A 20892-nucleotide genomic window follows, 5' to 3' on the forward strand; every position below is an offset into this window, starting at 1 on the left:
GAGTGGCAGCATCAGTATGTCCACCTTGTTCTCTGTGTGCACCAGCAAAAATGTGTGAAATACATGCACAGATGTAGACTGTAAAAGGAAGAATCTCTTTTGTAAAGCCTTTCCAAGTCCCCACATTTCATCAGCATTTCTAACACAGTCAACATTAGTTTTGCAAATATGAAGTGTTATTCTCATTAACTTTGTTTTAAATCTGCTCCCAAGATTGTCACTTATTGTTATTATTCATTATCTAATGGTTATTTTATTCTTCCTATTAAAGCAAAGCAGCAGTGACACTTCCATTTATAAGAACATTAATTGTACCTAAAACACACAATGAATGCCTGCTGTGTCATAAAGAAACAGAAGTAAAGAAATTGCATATCATTAAATTTGGATGGTTCATTCATACTCTACACAGTGACCCATACAAAACTGACAATGATAGAAGCATATAAAATGCATAAAATCATGCTAGAGACTATTGTTCAACAAATTCCATGGCTTGTACCATTAGAAGTACCAGTACGACTTTCAGGCATATATTCCTCCACTCCACTTCAATACTAATGTAATACTCTGCTCGCAGAAACCATTAGGCTCCATTAGCAAGCTTCTCAAATTCTATGATAAACACTGCAGGCTGATGGTACACTGTAGGTCTGTTATATGAATTACATCATACTTCTTGCATCAGCACTTAATTCTATAGTGGAAAGGAAATGCATTCCATCGTTAACATCAAGATACAGTGTGTATGGAAAGGCATGATACTCATTCCCCCCTCCAATTTTGCTTTGTTTTCTTCTGTTGTTGCTGTTGTGTGTGTGCATGTATGTGTGTGTTGTTGTTGTTGTTGTTGTTGTTGCTGTTGTTGTTGTTGTTGCTGTTGTTGATGATGTGTATTGTTTTGTTTGTTTGTTAACATGTTGTTGTTTTTTGGGGAGGGGTCTTTGGCTTGGTCCTGTTCCAAAAGTTAAATTTCTGGTAATACTATGAAGATTAAAAAACTCTCAGCCAGGACGTCTCATTCGGCATTCTGTATCAAACTATTAAAAAGTGATAGTAGTAAAACTGTTTATGCACTTTCAAAACTTGAAACTACTGGAGAGGATGATGGCGTAAAACTAGACTTATGAAAAATCCAATTTGCACTCACTGCCTCAATTATAATCAGACCTGTCAGAAAGAATATGTAATTACAAGTTGTTGCATATTTGCATTTTAAAACTTGACAGAAACTTGATATTGACCATACTTGTATCTTGAAGCCTAAAACTGTCTTATATTTAATTCATGTCAAATTCATCACTACACTGCATTATGAGGAAACAAATGCAAGGTTGATTTTAATAAATGCTTTCCCTTCACTGTCAGAGCTGACAACTGGGGGTCTTGTAGTTGACATCACACAGAGGAAATATGTGTTATTAAGGAGACATCACCATTTCATGTGTCAAAAAAATTGGAGTGCAGTAATGAAAATAAGATAAACTTGACACATCTACCAGCATCAAAACCTACAATGTCAAACTTTTCAAGACGCAAATACCACTTATAATTAATGCTCATGATTATAAATATGTACAGAGCAGTTCACACTTTATGACAGCTATGACTGATAAGTACAATTTCTAATAGTTGTAGCCCTTTATTGCATTCCTGCCACCGCACACTTCACTGAAAAAGTGATTTGAAGATAAAAACCTTGTGCCACATTATTAGCATGCATTAATTTCCTCATCCTAGATCTACAATATGTACCCCTGGTATTTGTTTGACAAAGGAAACGTGACTGTGCTACATAATTCTCTTGTACTGTGTGTTCCCCCATGCCCCCCCCCCCCCCCCAAAAAAAAAAAAAAAAAAAAATCACCTGAAGATAAAAGGATCTAGTTTATTGACCTTGCTGGCTATCAAAATGAGCTCATTTCTGCATGAAAAAAAAAAATATGAGGTGTTCTGATCTGTTTCATTTTTTTAAAGCCCAAACATAGTTCTCAGAAGGGCTCAAAATTCATCTACCATCATTTGGAAATTGCTTGCAGTACATCAAAAGGGTTTACCAAGAAACTTGTCTGGCTGACAAGATTTACCAGGATAATGAGTTGTTTTGAAGTATTTTGAGATCAAAAGTGTGAAATAAAGTGCATTGTAAGCATACAAATTTTTTTCCGAAAGTGCCCTTCCCATTAAAAAGCGGGTACTGAGAATGTAATGTGATGACCAATCATGCCCTAGCAATCATATTTTCCAACAAGCTGCCATGCAATTCAGGATAGATGGAGATGCAATGGCCTGATTTGTTGATTACTGATAAATCACTTACAAAAGAAAAATACATGCAGCTGTATCAACCATGGACGGGTATGCTATAAGACTGCAGTACTGTACTTCCAACTTAATTTTTTTTTTTTTTTTTTTTTTGGCTAATATTTTGCATTTTCATCATTCCCCTACAAAAATTGCATCACAGCGTGTATATATTACTTCATACATTTCTCAGATATGTGTACATTTTACAGCAAGATTTGACAGTTCAAACTGCAGACTGCAGGCAGAAGAGAGGACTGTTTTCAGTACAATGATGACTGTTTAATGATGATGAAATTGAAGCCACTGATGCAAATCTGGGTGACAAATTGCTCATGCACACATGACCTATAACTGCTTCCCATGGCCTACAGTTGTAGATAAATAAAGTGTGTCATTTGCTTGTGCGATTTGAAACCATGTTCACATCAACTTTCAAATCAAGAGTAAAATCACATCGATGGATTTGAGAGAAGTTTCACACAAATCTGATTTCAAACAAGAAAATCATCCAAAATCTTCAAAGCTTCACATACTGCTGCAAATAGCAATATTGGTAGTAAACAAGTACACAGAATGGCTTGGGTGATTTGCCAATATCTCTTCAATCAGTTTGTGTACAAAAATATGATGTCAAAGTCAATGTTTTGGGTCCATAGGTTAGCACTACAAGCCTGTGTCATCACTGGTAGGTTATTGCTACACAGCAGCATAAAAAAGTAACATGATGAATCCACTGAATGTGAGTTTTTCATACTGATTTCATGTCAAATAAGTGATATTTAACATAAAAGATTTGTGTACTTAAGGTTAATGGGAGACTGTGAGGTCTTGACATTTCGTCTTATGTTTTTTCCTAATATGCATTTTTACATGATTGGAACTAATGACTACTTTGTGAAAACATTGGAAACTCTCAAGTCCCAAGACTCTCTTAACCAGTTGAGGATGAGTCCCGAGTATACTCGGGCAAGGGTCTGTGGGAATGCATGTTGTCGCAAAATTAGCCCGTCCTCAACGGGTTAAAGTGAAAACATACTTTTGGTAAGGATTTGAGAACCCATCTGGCACCATTTCATATTTGCTTGCAATATATCGAAAGAGTCTACGAAGAAACTTACCTGGCTGACGCGATTTGCCAGGATGATGAGTTGTTTTGAGTATTTTGAGATCAAAAATAAGAGTCGGTATACTGACTTTTATTCCAGAAGGATCCAGACTAACTCGGTCTCAGGGAAAACTCGGCCAATTTTTCAGACAATTTACACGCAGTTCATGATCGCCACATTATGTATACCAAACGAGGCTTAACTGAACAGACAGGAAAGTGCGCGCTAATCCTGTACAAAACAAATGGACAGCGTGCGGTCCTCAAGCGTATTACGCACATCACCTGAGAAGTTGTTGTTGTTGTTTATCAAGCCTCTTTGATTGGTTTTAGATAAAAATATAGGCGCACACTAATTTTGCATGCGCACCAAAGAGGTTTTTTGATGAGTGCGTTGTATCAACTCGGACCACAACTGCGACTAGCCAGAATGCGAAGCGCTATAAATACTCCCATAGCTATGCTCCCATAGTACAACACTGTACAATCCAGAGGGACAACTCGGCCTGCCGTCAAAGCGAGGCCGAGTTGTCGGCGGGCCAAGTTGTCCCCGACTCCGAGTTTAGCCTAACCCCGATTGTGTAAGTTCTGAGATTGCGACTGCGGCGAACCATTTTGGTATAATATTTCGTATTTTCGTTATTACCCATCGAATATCTTGTTATTACAACGTTATTTTGCACATTTCTTAGGCATACATTCACATTTGGGAGCGAAATTTGGCAACTTTTGCAGGCATACCAGAACTATGTTTTGGCTTTAAAGGGAATGCAAACCCAAAGAGCAATGTGGATTGAGTAAAAGCATTAACATTAATAGAACACATCAGTGAAAGTTTGAGGAAAATCGGACAATCGATGCAAAAGTTATGAATTTTTAAAGTTTTGGTGTTGGAACCGCTGGATGAGGAGACTACTAGAGGTTATGACGTATGAGTGGACAACAATATAAAGAAAATATAAAAGGAATTCAACAAAAAATCACTTTTACAGCAAAATGAAAGAGTACTTGACTAACCGCTTTCAGAAAGCAGGGAGAATAAGTGCTACCCTTAACATATGTCAGTATCAAGTTGATGGAATGTGTAATTTTCATAAAAAATGAATTTCTATTGAATTCCCTTTATAATTTCTTCATGTTGTAGTCCTCTCATACGTCATAACCTCTAGCAGTCTCCTTACCCAGCAGTTCTAACACCAAAACTTTAAAAATTCATAACTTTTACATCGATTGCCCAATTTTCCTCAAACTTTCACTGATGTGTTCTACTAATGTTGCTGCTTTCACTCAATCCACATTGCTCTTTGGGTTTACGTTCCCTTTAATCCTACATCCAAGGCTGACAACCATTGAACCATTATTTGTTCAATGTTATTTTTTTTTTCTACAGCAAATTTAAACATGGTATGAAATTTGACCTTAAGTTATCAATTGTACATCCACATCTGACTGGCAATATCATCCATGTGTCCTTTTAAAATTGCTACCGTCCCTGGCTACCCATGCGATATACAATGCTGTGGAACTGATGATACGGCAAAAGCAAGTCTTGGGTGCCATTCCCAGCCTGTTAAATTCAAGTGACACTTCCACAAGAATCATCTAATTTGTGGCGTTCCTTCCGGAGAAAGAGCGCATTCATGAATGCTTGCGCAAGCTTGCAAAAGATATCACTTTCAGTGGGTCCGGTCTCAGTGCTTTGCCCGAAACCATTATTGACTTAAAATTGCAAGTTCATGTCACTAGCAGAGAGACAATGTGTCTACAGTACTTCAGAAAGGGCAGACAGCAGAGCTAGCCTGAGCACAAGTCCCACGCCTACATGAATGTAACATTTAGATCCGACTTTTCATTTGGATGATGACTGGCATGGGGGGGGGGGGGGGGGGGGGGACATACAGAAGGATTCATCTGAAGGGTTTAAAGGGACCCTACAGAAGATTTACAAAAATTACATTATGTAGTAGAGCGATGTTAGGATTTGCAGAATTTATTGTGTCCCTTGAGCCAACAAATAATTTGAAAAAACCCAAGAAACATGTTAACTGAATAGGGATGAAGACAAGAGCACCCAAGCATTCATACTTATACATGAAGCTGCTATGTATAATGATAAGGTCTTATTTACCCAGGGTAGCCTCTTCAGTGTTGCCACTGCTTTACCAGAGGGCCCTGCTATTATTATTACTATGTCATCATCCTTGTTTTATGTGATTTGTTATCAACTCTGAAAACACTCTTATTCCCGATCCCAATCATTATAAATTCTGCAACTCTTTACCCAGTATAACCAACTTATAGATGTTCACTGTAAAAAAATATAAATTATCTGGAGGTCTCCTTTCAGAGCTATTGCAGGACAAAAACCTCCCTCACAAAGGTTTTTAAGCCCAGATTTTATCACAATTTTGTACATCCTAAACAGTCATCTACTGTTATTCAGAATACTTTCAAAGTACTTAGCACGTACCTGTAGCTTGAATTTTTTGTGGTACCGGTACCCAATTTCACAGCTTTAGAAACAAACTCACTACAGCTGAGCTACCTATAAACATATCATGCAGTACATTTCCCTCGCTTCTATTGTTTGCTATATGTTCATCTCAATGCAAATTTGTTCTCTAACCGAGTACCAAAAGATGATGTCACAATCTTTTGTTCAAGCATGGTTGAGCAACCACTGCATGCACAGGGTTACATGAGGTTGTTTTAATGTTTAGAACCAATTTCAATGACAATGGCTATGATGTCACACTCTGGTACTCTATAGGAGAATGATCCTAATAATGTTCTATTCATCGGAGAACATTATAAATGTTCTGCTGACGTCATATGATATTTACCCAGATGGCTAACTGGTGTTTGGATATAAACCCATATCCACATCATCAAATATCCCAACATTAAACAATGTCAGACCCCCAACCCTTCCAACTGGAAAAAAAGAGATTATTTGGCCCATAAGTAGGAAAGAAAGAGCAGTTCCCATAGGAGTGTGTTGTAAAATTACTGAGAAAAATACGGTAGGAAACTCCTACTGAAACAAGAGCTGAGAATGGTCAAAATTTAGACTCTTTCCTCCAAACAGAATGGTTGGGAGGTCTCTGGAAGCAGGCTAGTCTGCATTTCAGCCTCGGTCCTTACCAGTCGCCTCTTCTCCTTCTCCTGCCGCAGCTTGACCCTCTGAGCGTCACGCTTCCTCTGCATCCTCTCCTCTCCCTGGGTGCTCTTGACGTCGTGAATGGCGGAGGCCCAGCGGAGCATGGGATTCATGGTAAGACGCTGTGTGTGGGGCTCGCCTTGCTTTCCCCCACCTGTCAATCAAAATCAAGCCACATTTAACTCTTTTAAGTCCATTCAGTGCCTTATGAATTTGTCTGGGGGATCTTGCCACTAATTGGCACTGTTTTTTGAGAGGAAATGTCACAAAATTGCAGACTTTCACAACAGAAATATTTTTGAAAGAAAGATATTACTCAAAGGGGTGAAGGTTCAGGTGCGACCTTCTTCATTTTGTCTCCCTCTACAAATTAAATTTGTTAAGATCGCAACTGCTCATCTGCAAATGCACAAACATGTCAGAAAAAGGAACCAGTTGGACTCAAACCTGTCATCTACTGCTTTCCGGGCAGCGACACTACCACCAGGCTGTCCCTGGTTGCCGGTAGTGACACGATGAACATCCTTATGGAACTAATACCCAAGCTCTGAAATTCCAACACTGTTAAAAATGTTAAGTAGTCCAAGGCGGACAAGGCATATATTAAATGAAATATTTTCTCACCCTGCTTCTCAACAGGTAGATCATTAGGTGCATCAGTGCTTACCAAATACTCTCTTTATTTTTTTATCAAACCAAGATTTTTTTTTTTTAATGAAAAGAAGTTAAGATAAATAACGCGGCATCTTTTTTGTGGAGTGAAAATAAGAATGGAGAATGAAACGCAACAGATGTAAAATGCAATGTATGACAGAATGGTTCTTCTGGAGCAAGCCTTTGCCTCAAAACACCAGCTAGAAAAACAGAAGAACTACTTGTACTACTGAAAGGAAATCAGCTTACATCGAATGAAGACTGCAAGTTACTTCATTACACCAGAAGATTGGCACTGACACAGAAACAGAAACTAATGGTGCAGTACCAAATGCTGTAAGTTCTGTATCAGGCAATTTACTGAGAATTCATCTTCTGTACAAGAATACAGACGTACAGTTAACCCCGTCTCTAGCGGCCACCCAAAGGAGATGGAAGAAGTGGCCATTGTAGACAGGTGGCCACTATAGACAGGGTCATCTACATGGCTTTTCTCTCGGGGGGGGGGGGGGGGGGGGGTGTTTGGTGGCCGCTATAGACAGGTGGTTGCTATGGCAGGTTTGACTGTCTGTAGTGTGGAGATTCATGAACAGAGTAATAATGCAATAATGGGTTGATCGGGAGGTTCTCTCTCGAGCTCTCACACCTCCCTTGCCTTTGGTCGATCAACTATCTACAACTAACTGTTATAGGTTTCTAACCGTTGGCGTTAGATCAAACGCCAGGATAGCCCAAACGGTTAGTTAACGCAATGGTTAGAGTCTTTGACTCTACTCGGGGTCACCGTAACGTTAGTCTCTCTTCTTACCTAGGATAGGATTTACTGTAAAACATGATATATTCGCGGCATGAATTTTTCGCGAATTGGAGCTGACGACCTTTTTTGCGGCATGAAATTTTCGCGAACTGCCACTGGCATTCAATGCTTATAGTGTGGACAAGAACTTTCGCGTGCATTTTCATTTCGCGAATCTTGGCGCTCGCGAAATTCGCGAAATTAAAATGCACGCGAACATTCCTCGTTTTACAGTCAGTAGTGTTAGGACTCAGTTTCCTAGACAGAAAGATCCGTCTGTCCGGAGGACTCTTTTATATTTCGCCATTAACGCTGTCCTCCGTAGACAGAGGGGATCCGTGAAGCCAGACGCAGTCTCCGCAGAACATTCCCCGACGGACAGATACAGACCGATCTTTCGGTCAATCAGTTTCCCTACCCTTGAAGGGCCTTCCCCGCTTGATCATCGAGATGTTTTTCAAGATCAACTCACATTTTAATCCAGAACTCATTGTAAATTTACAGCATGCAGCATACATTGTATTGTGTGTCACTGGTATAATAACGTGCTAGTAAATGTGAATACATCACTCAGTAAAACAGTATTCAGTAATGACAGTAATTTTATCGTTCGTTCGTGTGATTTCAGATCCGTTTGCCTTGCTACGACTGATTGAACGTTCGTTTAGTGGTGCGGTGTGGTATTTACTTACTGCTGCTGAGAAAGCGGTGAACAGCCGCACAATTTCAGTTGACCAATATCCAGTCGGCCAAGAAATGCGCTAAATGTCGACAGAAAAGCAGCAACTTGCTAGCAAGAGAATTCGAGACAGCAAACACAGATTTCATTCATTCTTCGCAGTTTTACAGGCCTGTCTGTGCTGCCAAACCAGGGAGGTCAATGCAGCTTCAGCAACGTGAGAATGCTGGCCCCGTATTGTAGCCCGGTTGCTGAATGAATGAATGAGTTCTCGATCGCATATCGAGGCCCTATAACTCTGATCGCGAGTGCATGTAGCTAGCTAGCTAGATGCATCATACTGTGGATTGTAGAGCACAACACAAACGGTGCCATGCAGTACGTACATTGTACGATACTTCTGTCGGTGTGGTGTTACGCACGTTCACATCGTTCGCCTATATCAGCAGTCACTGTACTCGCAAGGCTTACTTTTTTTTTTGTTTTAAAGAATATTTTTATTCTTCATCAATGGAAACAAATTGTACAAACAAATTCATACAAAATCTTTAGTTTACATCAATTTGGTAATCAATTTCATCAATGGAAACAAATTATACAAACAAATGTACACAGTCTATAGGCAATTTCGTAATCCTTACAGTTTGATGCCTTTTTTCACCAAACGTAAAACACAATCCATATACCGCAATTACCTCTTTTTTTAGTACTTTTTCACTCCTAAACACACATTCTTTTTTTATTATATTCATTCATTACTTTACAAATCATATGTATCTAAATCAATAACATAAGACCGTTCTTCTCAACATTCATTCTATCCACCTTTAGACATCAATATCAATTGATTGAAGTTTATTCCTTAATTAAAAAAAGAACACCCATGTGCAGACCAACCTTCTATGATACCCCTGTCAATGTCGCTCTCCCTTACTCCCCTATACCCCATCGCCCATCCCCCTTCAAAATCACCCACCACAACAAAACCTCAGGGGCAACTCGAACATGCATGTCCTGACATTCATTATAGCACATATTAATATTTCAGTTCGAGTGCGTCGAAAGCCATTTCCTGGTCACCACAATAGGCCCTACTCTAGAAAACAAAAGCAAAACATATTCTCAATTTTTTTTTCCAGTTTTCCAACTTTTGCAAATGTATTGTTGAAGACGTTTTGCGTATAATTGCTAACTTTTCTTCTTCTAACTTATCTTGTTCTACGAAACCTCAGTAATGAAATTTTCCGTTGGGGTGTTATTTTTTCCTTCAAAGCAAATGCTTCACCAAAATTATAACGTGATTAACTAATTGAGCTTTTCCTTGGGTAAATCAATATAAAAAAGAATCTCTTCCCAAATCAACTGTTGCAAATCAATATAATAAAAAGGACTACATTTTCCCCAACCTTCCTAGAGAAATCACATGTGTAACATAAATGTTTACGTCTCTTCCTCTTCATGACAAAAGGAACATGAGTTATCATTAACAAACTTAAATTGAAATAGATCATAATTTGTGTACACTGCTCAATGCAATAATCTACATGTCACTGTAATATTAAAAGTCCCACAAAACGGAGCTCAAAGTGCTACTTCTTGCCCTACTAAAAATACATTTGATTTTTATATCTTTATTAGCAAAATCCGGTTTTGAAGATCGATGGGGAGGGGGCGGTGACCCTGGCAAACCCTAACTCAAATTCTAACCCTAACCCTACCCTTAGGCCTAATCTTTGCTCGAATCCTTTCACTATACTTCACTACCTAAACCCGGGATTTAGCCGGGGTTGGGGGGGGGGGATATTGTCCGGTTGGGGTTGAGGGAAACTGCCCTGCATGTATCATACGCCCATCCATGTGGATTATACTATTGCGGCTTGGTCTACATCGCATTTCCTCCAACACAAGAGTCTGAAACTCCTGTTTAATTGAAACTAAATAAATTCATACAGTATTCTTTAAGATCCCTAACCTAACTCAAACGCTAATCCATCATCATGATTCTGCATATTGTGTTAATCCTGTCGCCAGAAGGTAAGTTCGAAACCCAGCTGTCGAAGATAATTGAAAATCATGGGAGGCCATTTCGATGGCATTACAATTCAGATCATCGTCTTTCGTGGGACCCGACAAGACAGGTGAATACAGGTGTATGGAACACATTCCTTGGTTGTTGATATAGGGCCTATCCTGGTGGTGCAATTAAATGAAATGCGTAGCAGACCAAGTGATGATTATACAACAACAGAAAATTTACCCTCTGGGCTCTATCCGATATTGGTATGGAATAATATTGTATAGTGCAATATTACAGATATCGACGCAAACATGTGCAGACATAATATTATAAGGCCCTATACATTTTTTGAACATTAATCTTTGGATATTCAAATCTGCATCTATCCATTCGTGGTTGATATATAATAGCAGCGAACACAAAATCAAAAATAAATACCTCAGATTAAGGGAAATATGAAGTATTATGCATTATACATTAATGGGTGTTTCTGTATTTCTAAATAGGTTGATACCAGCGCTCACAAAATAATGATTAACATTTCATAGGACCAGCCCCTCCCCTACCCTACCCCCCCCCCCCCACACACACACACTAATACGAGCGCTCGCGCGCACAAGCACCCACAGAATTTATAGAAACAAAATTCTGCTGAAGATATGCCATAAGGAAAAAATGTTGCAGATTTTTTTTTCCCAGCACTTGTGTTTTTCCCTTCGTCATGAAACGAAAAGTAAATAAGAGTATGCCCTTTGTCGCTATAGAAGGATTGAAGTTTGAAAGGTGAAGGGGGAGGGAATTGAGCTACTCCTTGTGTATTCAGAATAGAAAACATAACTTTTCTTGCATTGGTTATGCTGTGACAAACCGGGCCAGCGTCACGTGTTAAAAAAGTGGGGGGGGGGGGGGGCAATAATCAATTTCTGGTGCCACTTCCGGGTTTCATAAGCAACAAGCCAAAGAGAGAGAAAAAAGGGCCCTCAGCGTGTTACTGGTGCCACTTCCGGGTTTCTTCAGCTGACAAGAAAAAAAAAATCGGCTTCTGTATTCCAATGTATAATGAAAAAAAAAATGGCGGGGCAAGAAGACACACGATTTGTCGTTTGAAGATAGACAAAAATACTTCATCTTCTCCGTCACCGGGGGCTACTGAATTACTCAATGTTGTAATAGTGGACCGGATTCAATGATGAACAGAGGACATAGTTGTTTAACGATAAAATGAACAACTTTAATCCACTATCACAAACTAGCGTCATGTAATGACTGCTGCTCTGACCGTATCACTCAAATATAGAATACATAGAATATGCGTACACTTGTGATAAATGTAGTGCGCTCATATAACACAACATCCCCCTCCTTCTGAAAAGATACAATGACGAATATTTTTAAACTGCACTTGTACATATGGAAACATTCACATTGATCTTCCAAGTATTATAAATGTGAATCTCTGACACAAAATGCTGAAAAATGGAGGAAGCTTGTTTGAGATTTGCATAGATACGTTGAATTACAATCAGGTAGGCAAATAAAATCTATTCTTCTTGAAACAGCCGGTCTCACAAATGCAATATACTCAGTATCAGAAACTCTTTTTTATCAGTATAAGTTTTACATTTTTCATACTGAACAAATCTCGACATATCTGGTATCGAAAGATAGAACGAATAAAACGATAACGTTATTCAAACTTATTGTCACAAAAATGCATGCAGTTTAACACCAGCATATTTACAAATAATTTCACGTATATCTTCGTGATATCTTTAATAATATGAAACAGAAATAATTATATTCATACGGAATGTACATATGTATGTAATAGAAACATAATGATTTAGCATTTGAGTGTGTACTCAGATTATCATCAACACAGGAAATGATTTATATATGCTTGTATGTTTGTTGTTTTTTTTTAACATTCAGTTGAGATGAACTTTTGTATGTGAAAATAGTGAACAACTACATCATAGTTTCAATGCATAAATGTGATTAACAGTTATACACAGATATATATATAGCATGCAACAACCATTTTGATAAATGTAGCATATGTCGTAGTTGTTATGGTTCCTGACTTAAATTTCAAATATTGTCTTGTGAAATAAAATGATGTGTATCACTTGGTTACACAAATGTGCTGTAAATAAATCTACACTAAACATAATGAATATATTATTTACACTGACAATGCTGCTAGTTTATCTTCCAGCATTGCATTACTCTTGGTACCGCGATGGGGGTCTGACTTCACGTCCATATCGCGTTATGTACCGGGTAGAGACTGACTTCCTGTCAGATTGTCCTTGTCTTCTGTCTGGATGTTGTCTCCTTTCCTCACTCCTGCCGTCGTCTTCGAAATGAACCCGTTTTTGAACTATTGGTTTCGTTCCAGTTGGCATCTCTCTCAGGTGAGATCTATTTCTCCTCAAAATGCTACCGTTGGGAGTTGCTACTTCATAGGATCTTGGTTCCTGACGTACTTTGCTCACTTCGGCAGGAAGCCAAGTGTTGTCTTTGGGATTCAGAACTCTCACTTTCTGTCCAACGTGCAGAGGTGGTAAATCCCTACCTCCATGCAAGTCGTGATTGTGTTTCATGTTCTCCTGTCTCTGAAACAACAAATCAGGCGTAGACGATTGTTTGGTCAAGTGGTGACTTGGAAGTGTTGTCCTGATTGGTCTTCCAAAGAGTAATTCAGCAGGTGATGGTAGGTTGGAGTCGATTGGTGTGGCACGAAAATGTAGTAGTGCTGTCTGGATGTCTTGTCCAGTTCTGGTACACTTGGTCATGATTCCTTTCACAGTTTGTACCATGCGTTCAGCGAGTCCGTTGGATCTTGGATATCGCGGAGACGATGTAATGTGATCAATTGACCATTTCTCACACATCTCTTGGAATGGTCTTCCAACGAATTGTGGACCATTGTCTGATATCAGAGTTGCTGGTGGTCCGAAAAGACTGAAGATACCACTCAGTATGTTTGCGACTGCCGCACTGGATGTATCCGTCAACTTGCGAACGATTGGATACTTTGAATGGTAGTCGGTCACCAACAGGTATTCTTCCTTGTTGAAAGTAAACAAGTCAGTTCCAAGCTTCGTCCACGGCGAAGTTGGTATGTCGTGAGGTTGCAAGGGTTCTCTTTGTTGCTTGACCTGATTTTCTTGGCAGACGTAGCAATTCTTTGAGATTTGCTCAATGTCTTTATTGATGTTCGGCCAATACACGGTTTCCCTTGCTAGTCTGCGGGTACGTTCAATACCTTGATGACCCTGATGAAGTTGATTCAGGATGTCTTGTCTGAGGTCTGTGGGAATGATGACTTGAATGCCTTTGAAAAGTACACCATCTGATACTCCGATTTCATCGCGGTATGGCCAAAATGTTCTGACCTCTCTAGGTACTTCCTTGATTGTGTCTGGCCAACCATTCGTGACGATTTGCCACAGAGCTCGCAAGGTAGGATCTCTCGACGTCTCTTGTTGCAGCTCATTTCTCTTCTTTTGTCCAAAGAAGATAAGGTCAATCTGTGATATGTCGATTTCCTCACAGATCTCTTCCACATTGACATCAAGGGGAACGTCTTGATTCTTTCTTGGATTAGGCATTCTGCTCAAAGCATCTGATATGATAATCGATTTGCCTGGCTTGTACTTGACATCATAGTCATAGCCTTGAACTTTGATGAGAAGTCTCTGCAAACGTGGTGGCGCACATCTCAGTGGCTTTCTGGTGATCATCTCTAAGGGTTTGTGATCAGTTTGGACAGTGAACTGGTTTCCGAACAGGTATGTGTGGAAACGTTGTATTCCAAACACGAGGGCTAGCGTTTCTCTCTCTATGTTGGAGTAGTTAGCTTGTGACGATGAGAGAGACTTTGAAGCAAATGCGACAGGTTTGCCTTCTTGCATCAAACAAGCTCCTAGGCCTTTTGATGATGCGTCGACTTCTAGGATCGTTGTCTTCCTTGGATCATAGTACTGCAAACAAGATTCTGCAGAGATCGCTTTCTTGAGTTCGTTGAAGGCATGTTGATGATCGTCTTTGCCATGTGAATGGCACATCTCTCTTCAGTAGTTCACGTAAGGGTGATGCCTTTTCAGAGAAGTTGGCGATGTGTGGAGCGAGATAGTTAAGAAGACCAAGGCACTTCTGTAGATCTTCTTTGTCTTGAGGTGTTGGCATGGCATGAATGTCTTCAATCTTCTGTGGATCAGGGCGGATGCCATCTCTGGTATATACAGAGCCGAAGAAGTTGATGCTGTCAGTTTTGATGATACACTTCTTACTGTTGAAGACAACTCCTTCTCTTTGGGCAACTTCCATCAGTCTGTGGAGGTTTTTGTCATGCTCTGCCTCGGTACGTCCAACAACTGCAATATCATCAGCGATACAGATGCATCCATCTGCTTGACCAACGATACGGTCCATGTGTTGCTGGAACAAGTCTTGGCTGACAGAAAGTCCGAAAGGTAGGCGTGTATAGCAGTATCTGCCAAATGGAGTACGAAAAGTTGTCAGCTCCTGGGATTCTTTGGATAGGTGAACAGACCAATATCCGGATTTCGCGTCGAGCTTAGAGAAATACTTTGCTCCGGAGAAAGCTGGGTTGACCTCTTCAAGAGTCGGAATCTTGTGGGGACATCGTTTGAGATTCTGGTTTAATCTCCTGGGATCTAGGCATACTCTCAAGGATCCATCCTTCTTGAGAACTGTAGTAATCGAACTACACCAGTCGGTGTGCTGGTCAATTTGTCTGATGATGCCTTGCTTCTCCATTGAGTCAAGCTCAGCCTTGAGTTTGTCTTTGATGTGGACGCTGCACTTTCTTGGAGCATCAATGGTGGGGACAGCTCCTTCTTTGACATGTAGTGTTGCTTCTCCACGAAAGTTACCAATACGATCAAACTGTTGCGGATAGAGCACTTGCAGGTCCTTGACAGATTTCAACGGAGACGGTCTGTTAGTTGGACTACGACTCTGAGGGTGCATCTCATGGATTGTTACCACGTGTAACTCACTGCACATAGGTAGTCCAATTATCACTGGTCCTGAGACATCGACCACGTAGAAAAGTTGATCTCTCCACTCGGAGTCTTTGTACTTGCACGTGATCTGAAGGGTGCCCAAGCAATGTATCGGGGAACCGTTGTATGCGGTAAGACGTGCTGAAGTCGGGTGTAACTGCTTGCCACCTGCTTCCATACATGGCCTTGATTGTCCGTAGAGGGAGTGTATTTCCACTCGCTCCGGTATCGACCTTTGCATGTAAGATGTGTTGTCCACGTTTGCTGGGACAGATAATTCCAATCTTCACGAATGCTTCTTTCTGATGCGCAGAATCGATAGATGCGTCTATGTCATTTCCCCGTACGATAGTGTTAAATTCCTCAAAATCTTCCTGGGTTTCTCCTTCTGGCTCTTTGGAGAATTCGGCTATATTTTGTTTGGTTGGCTGCCTGGTGGGTGTCTTCTGTCTTCGTGGTGAAAAACTGCGGTTACCACCTTGGCGTCCTCTGCTTGGACTTCGTCCTCGAAGCACTTTTCCGTGTTTTGTCTTTCTGCAGCATTTAGCCCAGTGTCCTTTGGAACCACATGCTTTGCAAATGTCTCTGTAGGCTGGACACTTTCGTGGTGGATGATTCAAATTACAGTTACCACACTTCTTGCGTCTATCTTGGTTATGTGATAGAGCATCTATGTTGCTTGCGGAGGAGTCGATCGAACGAAGACACTGTTTGCCTACGGCTATGGCTTCGTATTTCCTGCCTTCATCAAGGAGGTTTGCTATCTTGTAGCCTTTGGGTTGGTCTAGAAGATCTTTCTGGAACGCCTCGATAGGTGTAGACGCAATGACTAGCTCTGTCACGCGTTCTGAGAGCTCATTTTCGGTAAAGTCACATTCTTTGGCTTTACTCCGGCATCTATTTACAAATTCGTCGATAGTTTCATTTGCGTGTTGACGATATCGCATCAGCTCCAGTCTGTGGATGCGAAAATTTAGCTTGACTTTCTGCTGACCTTCAAGAGTAGACCACAACATTGCAGGATTTTCTTGATCCTCACTGGATAAACCGGATGCGTTAATTCTACGCAAACCTTCATTTCCTACTGCAATTTTGATTTTGATTGCTTGCTTCTTTGGGTCTTGGACATCGTTGTCTTGGAAGCATAACTCCATGCGTTGTTTGAATAACTTGAATTCTTCCGGCACATCAGCACTATTCCAATTCATTTCTGGATACTTTGCCATCGTGCGTTTTGATTTAGATTGAGTTGGAGATACAAATGATACAATGCTTGATATCAACGTCACACTGTGCAAACTTATACGGCTGAATGGTTACAGATATAGTTTACAAAGTAAACAAATCAAGAATAGTTTGGAAACACAGAAATATATGACACAAAGTCACTCCTGATATACATGTATCAATAATGTACACTCTCCAAAATACATCGAAACATGTCTAGATGTCAATATTACCACAGTAATACACAGATGCATATGAATATGTCAAAACATTCATGTACACAAATAACGAATGTATGTAATTGTCCACACGCAAGTGTTCAAATGTCTGAGATAGTTTACTGAATTGTACTAATTCTCATCTCTTTTATCTGGTTGCATATGGATTCACTCTCAGTCTGGATCGTGCCGTGTCTTGATTGTCCGTCCTCGCTACGTTGTACATGTAGCTTGCAGGGTAGATGAACTGCGATAACGGGAAACTGCGTATGCTCTGTCAGAAATACTAGTATCCTTCCGCTGAGTGATGGTCCAGGTAGAAGCAATGATGTCGCAATACACGTTGCTATGCCGATAAGATAAACACATTTCTGGCCAGTCCAGGATAATACGCGTCTATCTGCGTCTTCTATTGTTATGTCAACAATGGATGTCAATGGATACGGTGCGCTCAGGTAATGCGAACTTGGTCTATTGTTACGTCAACAATGGAAGTCCTTGGATGAAACGCTCGGGTATTGCGCGTACTTGGATACGGTGCGCGTCGATAATGCTTGTTTACAGAACTGCAACTGTAAGCTGTCCAATGTGGCGAATGTCAGTGATTCGTGTGACGAAAATGTTCTGACAACATTTTGTACGAGCTACACAGCTATATCTTACGATGTAGAAACGAATATAGAATGCTCTGCAAAGCGTTCATCAATCCGATGATATGTATTCGTATCGTTATTTGTTGATGAGCAGCATGGATGATAAAATAATCGGTTTATTCACGCACAGTGTTACTCACAAGACGAGTCGTTAAGCTAGTCCATGCACGTATCTGCAGTAGACGTAGACGTGTTGTGCGCAGTGTCCTCTTGGGCGGTTTCAGCACAAGTCACTCATGATGAATTTCCCTAAGAAACTTTAGTTCCGTGCTGATTTGGCATAAATCCGTGTCGGCACCGCTGCCACCATGTTGTAATAGTGGACCGGATTCAATGATGAACAGAGGACATAGTTGTTTAACGATAAAATGAACAACTTTAATCCACTATCACAAACTAGCGTCATGTAATGACTGCTGCTCTGACCGTATCACTCAAATATAGAATACATAGAATATGCGTACACTTGTGATAAATGTAGTGCGCTCATATAACACAACACTCAACCCTCAAAGTGTAGAACTCTCGAATCTTGCACACAAGCATAATTATGATCTCATCAATTAATAATTAAATGAATAAACACAGAGTGTAAAGCCAGAATGTTGAAGTTTCATAAAAATCAAGCACGGTCATAACAATAATAAACAAATCGCTGATTACATAACTACTGGGGATCGGCCTCGAATCATGAGTAATGAAGGAGAATCAATTAATCTTTTCACTGGTATATAATCTTGACTTAACTATTTTATGACTGTTTTATCACTGCTCAAGGAGTTTCATAGGGCGTGACAACAGGCATGTCATAATCTGAGACGAACATTTCGCATTTACTAAACTTAATTTCATATTGCACCGATCTATTTGCCTTCGTGTAACCTTTATATTTTTTCCGTTGCTCTTATTTCTAACTCGTGATGTGTCTATAAAGAATAGGCCTATTCACATTATGTATTTAGGTGAGACCGGTATTGTAGACATGGTAGAGTGCGACATAAAGGGAGGCTTCCCACCTCCCTGGTGCGACGGCCGATTTACCGACAGCTGATAGGTATTATTATTAGCATCGTCAATAGAGGGAGCTGTGTAGCTCACCTGCATGTGCGGCAAAAGCAAACAATATTGCTGCTGTCGGTCGCATCAGCCTTTTCGAGTGTACGTATTGAAATACAATCATAATGACAATAACTTTGCAATGAGTTACATTGATCTTCGGTTTATCTTCCTGTTTTCTCTGTCTTTCCACTCTTCCTTTCCAGCCCTTTCCTCTCTATTTTTCAACTGTTAAATATCCATATCAAAATCTCGGTTATCTAAAATCGTGGTTAAACAGTAACACTCGACATTGGCCGTTACAATGGTAAATACCATGATTTCTCATCAAATAAGTTACGTATGGGACAGGGTAACTGAGCAGATACCGTTGCAGCGGCGATCATTTTCAATAATAGTATATTTGGAATCGTTTCTTAGGCATTTGATGTGGCACTTCTCAACCAGATTTACCCAAAAAGTGAAATGAAAAACCCAATTAAAAAGCATAAAAATTTATGGATATCGAGAGTTTTACCAGTCTAACGACCTCATTGATGTTGTTGTTGTTGTTGTTGTTTTATAGAAAGAAAGAAGAGAGAGAAAAATGGGGTCCTATACAAATAATTTGTCCCAGACAGCACTTAACATAAAACAGACATTATAAATCTTAGAAAAATATAAACTAGATTATCAATTATGTATTTACCAATTGATGGTAAAATGATGTGCAAAGTTTAATAACAACATAAGCATGATGTGACGTTCAATGTATACACGCTGTCTCTACATCATGTCAAATTTGATTTCTCTCTTGTTGTTGGTGGCGGTGGTGATTTTTTTTTTCGGGGGGGGGGTTAAATTTGGATTCAGCTTTTATCTTTTTGAAAGAAAATACGAAATCTCTCATGAAATATGTAAAGGCATACAATTCTACGAAGATTCACATTTATTTGATGAAAATCGGGTTTGAAATGGCTGAGATATCATTAAAGAGTAAAACAAAACAATCCTAATTACCGGATTGACAGTCACATCCACCTTATACTAGGATTGCTTTGTTCTCCGAATATCTCGGCCATTTCAATTAAAACCAATTTTCATCAAAAGAGTCTAAACTTTGAATTCCTCTTAGAATTGTATGCTCTTTCATATTCCATAACAGGTTTCTCAGTATCCCACGAAAAGTTGGAAACCTGATGCCCCATCGCAACCAAAACTATTTTAATATTACCATCCCTTTTTATCAAAGTTGTCAGTCTTCGTAGTTTTGAGCTGAACTTTGATTGGTTTTTGTAACAGTTCCGAGTTTCTCATTCTTTTAATAGGCCCTATAAAGGCTAAACCAAGAGCCGTCCTCAACTTCGTGTGTGCTAGTGCCCATTCACCTGAACTGTATAGTCGCTTTGTCAGGTTCAAAAATGTCTTTGATAAACTCTGCAACAAATAACTAGTTTAAGACCCCACTAATGGCATGCAGATGCTGTGAACAGACGAAGTTTTAGGTTTTGTCACGTTTGCAAATTACTGTAGTGTTACTGTAGCGACTGAATCAGGCATGACTTTATAATCATAAACACATGTATAAAAGCACGATCTAGATTGGCGTCTGACGTTTTCTAAATTTAAGTATTCGCTTTTATATCATTGTGACATTGTATAATCGGAAATGTATATTTTTGATAATTTGTTACCGTGGCAATGAACAGGAGAAGACGTTAGAATTCTAACACTACACTGAAAACTTTTCGTCATCTGCGAAACCGCGCTTCCGCGCGAACGCTGCAACACATAAAAGTGGTTTTAAAAATTGACGCATCTTCCCACAAAATCTCGTAAAGTTACAAAATTGGGGTGCCCGGATTCTGAAAGTGTACACTTCAGGGATTATTCATGTGTATATATTATATCATAATTGTAAGATTTATAGCAGTGACGCACTTTCTATCAGAACTAAAAGTACCTTAAGAGTCGATTTGTCTATGTCGAGATTCACTATCTGAAT

General features: G+C 39.7%; 1 protein-coding gene across 1 annotated transcript in view; it reads right to left on the reverse strand.

Moving 5' to 3' along the window:
• Nucleotides 1-8833, reverse strand: part of LOC139727158 (uncharacterized) — a 53462-nt gene extending 44629 nt beyond the window's left edge. The window contains exons 1-2 of the mRNA XM_071638133.1: nt 8715-8833; nt 6557-6726 (exon numbers count right to left, since the gene is read on the reverse strand). Coding sequence (XP_071494234.1) covers nt 6557-6685 — 129 coding nt within the window. The 5' untranslated portion in view covers nt 6686-6726; nt 8715-8833. The remainder of the gene's footprint in view (nt 1-6556; nt 6727-8714) is intronic.
• Between the last annotated feature and the right edge of the window lie 12059 nt (nt 8834-20892).

Source organism: Diadema antillarum, unplaced genomic scaffold, assembly GCF_040938485.1.
Source record: "Diadema antillarum isolate AM-2024a unplaced genomic scaffold, OU_Dant_1.0 seq00000121_RagTag, whole genome shotgun sequence".
Lineage (NCBI taxonomy): Eukaryota > Metazoa > Echinodermata > Echinoidea > Diadematoida > Diadematidae > Diadema > Diadema antillarum.